Source organism: Anoplophora glabripennis, unplaced genomic scaffold (genome assembly GCF_000390285.2).
Source record: "Anoplophora glabripennis isolate ALB-LARVAE unplaced genomic scaffold, Agla_2.0 scaffold1303, whole genome shotgun sequence".
NCBI lineage: Eukaryota > Metazoa > Arthropoda > Insecta > Coleoptera > Cerambycidae > Anoplophora > Anoplophora glabripennis.
This window is the reverse complement of record NW_019417516.1, coordinates 22-7,130: the sequence shown is the minus strand read 5'-3', so window position 1 is coordinate 7,130 and position 7,109 is coordinate 22. Positions and strand designations below refer to the sequence as shown.

General features: G+C 33.9%; 1 protein-coding gene across 1 annotated transcript in view; it reads right to left on the bottom strand.

Annotated features, from left to right (window-relative positions):
• The window catches only part of LOC108914359 (probable histone-binding protein Caf1), a 61,272-nt gene extending 54,448 nt beyond the window's left edge, over nt 1-6,824 (bottom strand). Inside the window, exons 1-2 of the mRNA XM_023456370.1 lie at nt 6,639-6,824; nt 6,060-6,497 (exon numbers count right to left, since the gene is read on the bottom strand). Coding sequence (XP_023312138.1) covers nt 6,060-6,497; nt 6,639-6,660 — 460 coding nt within the window. The 5' untranslated portion in view covers nt 6,661-6,824. The remainder of the gene's footprint in view (nt 1-6,059; nt 6,498-6,638) is intronic.
• Nucleotides 6,825-7,109: the final 285 nt, after the last annotated feature.

Genomic DNA, 7,109 nt, shown 5'->3' with positions numbered 1-7,109 from the left:
ATCTCCTGGAATCGACAAACACGATACCTGGGCGTGACGATGGACCAGCGTCTCACGTGGAAACCGCACATCGTGGAGACGGTGGCGCGAGCGAAGACCACCAGGGCTAGGCTCTATCCCTTACTCAAAGGTGGAAACACCCTCAGTTTAAGGAATAAGCGAACGCTTATCAAGGTGGTACTTCAACCGCAGCTAACCTACGCCTCCACGGCGTGGGGTCACGCGGCAAAAAGCCACTTAAAGTCATTACAGGCTGTGGAAAACATAGCCCTCCGCACGGCCACCGACGCGCCCTGGTACGTAAGAAACACTGACATATTACGAGACTTACAATACACAAACGCTACACAGACAATAAGACAAAACGCGGAAAAACGGTTTGACGTAGCCGCTAGACGTGACAATCCCCTCCTCAGGCAAGCCGTTGACTACGTACCCGACGTGACCGACAAACACAAAAGACCTAGACACCAACTTTTTGACCCTGGGTGACCAGCCATGGAATAATGGCGACTTAAGTATTTTTTTATTTTTAGGACCAACCACTAGATGAAGAAGAAGAAGAATGTCATATTCCTTTTACTCATAAAATTAAATATATAACGAAAATGTCATACATTTAAAACAAGTAACAGTTAAAGAACTATTAGAAATATCAAAAGAATTTAAAAATAAAATGTCCAGCGGAGTAGATGAAATATCTACAAAAATTGTGAAATCATGTATGAGTCAAATAGCATCAATTATGGTTTATATCATTAATACGAGGGTGGTCCTAGAAGTACCCGGCCTGACCTAGAGATGGTGATAGTTGTTTGAAAAATATCACTGTATTAGAAAGTACACAATCTATAAAGCATGTTTTAAGTTTGAAGATGCCATGTTGTTTAGTATTTGTTTGACAACCATCAATAGTGAACGTTTTCAGTGAATTTGTAAAAATGGAGAAAATTGGTCATTGTCTTGATGAAACAACACTTTCTTCTTAGCCAAATGCGGCCGTTTTTGCTTGATTTCTTCGCTCAAACGTTGCAATACGTTCGCATAATACTCGCCGTCGATAGTTTTTTCTTTTTCAAGATAGTCAATGAAAATTATCCCACGAGCATCCCAAAAAACCGAAGCCATGACCTTGCCTGCAGATGGAACGGTCTTCGCCTTCTTTGGAGTCGGGTCTCCCTTTTCAGTCCATTGTTTTGATCGTTCTTTTGTGATGGACCCACAGCTTTCTCATGTCCAAATTTTTAGATAATATGCGATGTACCACACTTTTTGAAATGCTTATGTCTGCTAGCTCGTGCACTTTCAGTCGACAATCATCCAGTACTGCTTTGTGGATTTTCTTCACCATTTCTGGAGTCGTCACCTCATTTGGTCGACCACTGCGATGCTCGTCTTGGCAGCCCGTATGGCCTCGTTTAAACTCTGCTACCCAATATTTTACTGTTCTAAACGAAGGAGCAGACTCACCCAGAGTATAATCTAGTTCAGCTTTTATATTGGTTGAGCTGAGGCCTTTCAAATAAAAATCACATAACGGTGACCAATTTTCTCCATTTTCACAAATTCACTGAAAACGTTAATTATTGATGGCTGTCAAACAACTACTAAACAATATGGCGTCTTCAAATTTGAAACATATACTTTATATACAGTGATATTTTTCAAACAACTACCGCCATCTCTAGGTCAGGTCGGGTACTTCTGGGGCCACCCTCATAATTCTTTAAAATTCTGTATCTTTCCTGACGAATTGAAAATTGCTACAATTAGACCTTTACACAAAAAAGGTGATCACATAAAATTTGAAAATTTTCCACCAATTAGGTTGTTACCCAGTTTTTCAAAACTTTTTGAATTAGTTATGAATGTCAGAATTGTTAAATATATGACTGAAGAAAATTTGTTTATTAAAAATCAAAATGGATGTCAAAAAAGGTAAATCTACTCAAACAGCAATATTTCACTTAATTAAATAATAGTGGGTTCACTAGAAAAAAGAGAGGCATTTTTATAAACATTGGCATTCGTGATTCCGCTCTAGATTGGATAAAATCGTACCTATCTAGTCGAAAGCAGACAGTGACCCAATGTAAAGATGGACAAATCTGATGTTGAAACGACATTGGGTGTACCGCAGGGAAGTACTATTGGCCCTCTTTTGTTTATAATATATATATATATATATAAATAACTTAAATGAAGTAATAAACATAAATAGAAAGTGTGATATTGTGAATTATGCAGATGATACTAATATAATTATGAGCAGGGTGAGCTTTACTCAACTATTGGAAGATGCAGATAATATATTATCTGAAACAAATAAATGCACACTGGGCTTAAAGGAACGATAGGTAGCATGAAAATGACAAAGAAAACGGAAAGCAGCATTCGATTCCTTGTTGATTTCCAATGAAAAATCCGTTTCAATTAAAATCCTACCTGATCCTGTTTCGAAAATATGTATATTTTTTACTTTTTATATAGTCTATCCAGGGTATTAATACTGAAGTATGCACATGTGGCGAAAAAATTATTATACTAGTGCATAATCAATTTTGTGTGCGTGTGTATGCGTGCGAGCGTGCATATGTGCATTTTTGTCCATGAATATAAGATATTATTTCCACACCATCTATGAGATAAATATCACGGCGCGCTTTTTTAAAAGTGGTGTCCCCTATAGGCCTAGTCCACTATAGATGTTCAGTTTCTAAATATTATATCTATTTGTATATGAAAAAATTATCTCATTTATTTGAAATAACTATTTATAAATGGTGTGAAGAAAATGTAACCACTGCTTTAAATAATTTAGTCAAACAATCAATTGAGTTTATTTTAAATCTTTCCCAATATTTGACCATCATTGTTCAAGTACAGAAGGCTATCTTTCAAATGATCCAAAAGAACGTGGATTTTTAAAGTTTGAGAAACTCCTGTATTCTGAAAAGCTTTGTGAAATTTTTTCAAATTTTCATCTATTTTGTTTATATCAGCTTTTTTTGTAGGAAAACAAATCTCTACAATCTTATTCATTGCCTTAAAAGTGGCAATGAAAGTACGTTATTGAGAAGTGTGTTCTTCCTGAACTCCATTTACTGCAATGATTAGTCAATCATTTATTTTGGAATGGCATACTTCCTGTTGTAGGTCGTGAAACAGCCTTAATTTGGCCGAAAAAGCTAACATTATTAGCAAAAAATTATGATAGTGAAATTGTTGATGGTAACACTTGCAGAAAACTCTTAAAAAATTCAAGTGGATTGAACGACCCTGAAATTTATGAAGAAGTTGGTTCATTCAAATTGCAGCCTTTCATTGCCACTTTTAAGGCAATGAATAAGATTGTAGAGACTTGTTTTTCTATAAAAAAGGCTGATATAAACGAAATAGTTGAAAATTTGAAAAAACTTCGCAAAGCTTTTGAGAGTAGGTACAGGAGTTTCTCAAACTTTAAAAATCTTTTGGATCATTCATCATCCATATCATCAAAATAGTCTTCTGTACTTGAACAATGATGGTTTGGGACTATGGTCAGAGCAGGCCAGTGAATCTGTTCACCAAGAATTTTTAAAATATTGGGAAAGATTTAAAATAAACTCAATTGATGATCCATCTTTTTTGACTAGATTATTTAAAGCAGTGGTTACATTTACTTCACACCACTTATAAATAGTTATTTCAAATAAATGAGATAATTTTTTCATATACAAATAGATATAATATTTAGAAACTGAACAGCTACAATGGACTAGGCCTACAGGGGACACCACTTTAAAAAAAGCGCACCGTGATATTTATCTCATAGATGGTGTAGAAATAATATCTTATATTCACGGACAGAAATGCTCATATGCATGCTCGCACACATACACACGCACACAAAATTGATTATGTACTAGTATAGTAATTTCTCGCCACATATGCATACTTCAGTATTAATACTCTGGATAGACTATCCAAAAAATAAAAAATATACATATTTTCGAAACAGGATCAGGTAGGATTTTAATTGAAACGGATTTTTCATTGGAAATCAACAAGGAATCGAATGCCGCTTTCCGTTTTCTTTGTCATTTTCATTAAACCTATCGCTCCTTCAAGCCCAGTGTGAATGGTTCACTAAAAATAAACAGATCTTAAATAAGGACAAAACAGGTTAAATAGTATTACTATTTAAAACCACACATGCTCAATATGAAACAATACAAAATATTAATTTTACAATGTCACCAATTAATTCAACTCATAGTACTAAGTTTCTTGGTATTTATACAGTGTGTTCCCAGTTTATTCGCCACTACCTGTTAAAAATTAACGCTGGGATCACCCATTTCAAAATTCATAAAATTTGGCATTGTTGTGAGATTATAATGGGTATTTAAAATACTTTTACACCTTACAGTTTATACCTAACATAAACCTTTAATTTTTAAACATAAGCAGACCCAAGTTACGATTTCAAATGCGAACTGTCAAAAATAATAGAAACAAGAAATTATCTAAATAAAGCCAGAGCCTACTGGAAAATTTTAAGAATTTAAATTTCATCTAACGAATTACATAAAATCGTTTTTTATATTTTTTTTCTCGATAACGGTCGTAGATACGAAAAAATCATAAGAAGCAAAAAAGTTTCTCAACAAAACATAAAATTCAATTTTGACTTTATAATCTACCAGCGGCGCACCGCACAAAAGTTCAGGGGAAGAAAAGGGGGCATGAACCCTGAAAAAATATCACTTTGTAGAATATCACGACCATTTGACATGCCCAATGATGTAAGCTCTACAGCGTAACCTATATTCCAAATTTGAGCCAAATATAACTAAAAAAAAATTTTAAATTTCAACACCCTGTAGATCGGTAACGAAGCTTTTGCGGACCTATGTTTATATGAACTTTTAGTCATAAAATAAGCCAAAGAATTACCCCCTCCCTTATGTACATGATATTTAGGAACACCCTGTATAGACACTGTGCTAAATTTTAAAGACCATGTGCAACATGTTATGCGACTTAATAATGTAATTTATTCAATGAGGATTATAGCCCAATACATAAAGCGAGATGCACTGAAAATAATTTACCGTGCTAACTTTGAATCTGTGTTTCGACATGGTATAATTTTTTATGGCAGTAGTTCAGACGCCAAAAGGAAATTTATTATTCAAAAGCGCGTGTTACGAATAATCCTAAAAATGAAGAGTAGAGAATCGTGCAGGGAAAAATTCAAGGGAAATAAAATTTTAACTTTCACAGCTGTTTACATACAAGAAATATTATTATTCTTTTAAAAAAACAGGCATTTGTTCACAAAAATGTCTTCACAACATAACCAAACCAGAACTGAGGATTATTCCTATCCGATACACAGATTGACAGTTACAGAAAAAGATGCCTTTTATAATTGTATTAAAATGTATAATAAATTACCTGCTGATATAAGAATAATTACAGATATATGATTTTCAAAAAGAAAATTTTTAATTTATTAATAGATCTGGAACCATATACTGTGGATGAGTATTTTAGTAATAATAGCTTGTAAGGATGAATTGATCTCTGAAATCTATTATATAAAGGAAAAAAAAGCAAGACGAAATAGTTGAAATTAATGAAGCAAAAGTGGTATGCAGTTGTTTTATTGAAATTAATTTTTTTGAAGTTTTGAAATAATGTAGAAGGGGGGTAGCACACAAAATATACTTCTAGGAGGGGTAAGTGGTTCAAACTTAAGAAGCTTATGTAATTTCACTTCAATTGGATGAGTGGTTCAAAAGTTATAAGGGAAAAATGGGAAAAAATTCCTATTTTAACACCCTCTATCTCCGAAATGATGCGATTTAGGAAATAAGTTTATATCATGAACATTACTTTAACCTGTTCTATCAATTTCTGAAGTTATCCAGATTAAACCTGAATCACCCTGTACATAGTCAATTTAAATTGCAAATGCGGTTAAATATTCTGCATTTCCCGTTTGACATATTTTCAATAACTGGAAGTTTTACGTCATTTAAATTGTTTTTAATATGCAAAACTATACTTACCTAACACATCACTGGAAGGAGTTTTTGTAGCAATAACACATGGATTTTGGGGCATATATCTGGCTCGATTTACTTCCCCTTCATGATTAATTTTTATTTCAATTTCTATTTTTCCAGATACAGATCCAAAGCCTCCAAATTCTCCTTTTTCATTATCATAATGAGATGCATCAAATTGAGCATCTTCATTTGGCAATTGAACACTAGCAATTAAAAGATGATTTTGTTCGTCAGATGTATGTGTACCGAGAATTAATCGGTGGATAGAATGATCTTTGCCATCTGGTCTTGTAACATCTGGCAACCACTGTGCTGTTAATGATGGCCACTCTAAAGCGTGTGTCATCACTAAATCATATAGAAAAGGAGTATTCTTTTTCCATATTTTATATTCTTCATTTATAACTCTTTCCTCAACAGCATCATCAAAAGTTTCTGCTTGGAATCAAAATTAAAAAAATTACTTTAATAAAACAACCGAAAAAAAGTTATTGAAACAGGACTGTGTTCAACTAAATTTTTGTCTACTTAAGACTTTTAAGTCAACTCTGGTACACAATCTTGATTAGAGTTACTTACCTGCATCGCCTTTATCTCCCATCGTGATATTGTTTATGCTACAATTAATTGTTTTGTAATAATCAATTATAAATTCCTTTTCTGTTTTAGTTTATAGACGAATAAAGCCGCTAACCTCAGTCCCGCCAAATACTTGGTTTCTTGGTTACTTTTTTGTTTTACATTACCCATCGATTTGACAGTTACTATGAGGGCCTTTCGATTTGTCAAAAATAGTAGCATTGTAGCTAACATCACATACTTCTATACATATACCACAGAGTACCAACCATAGACCCGAGTTCATATAAAAAGTCTCTGTTTTTTTCATTCTCGAGCTAGCGGTCGAACTGAGCGGACGTGTTTATTGTGAAGTGAAGTGCATTGCAACGAGCAAGATCTACCTGCCTTTATTAAGGCTACCGCGCCATTATTCTATGGCTAGAAATTGGCCTCAATGATTTGGGATCGAGGGGGATTATCCCTCTTTAT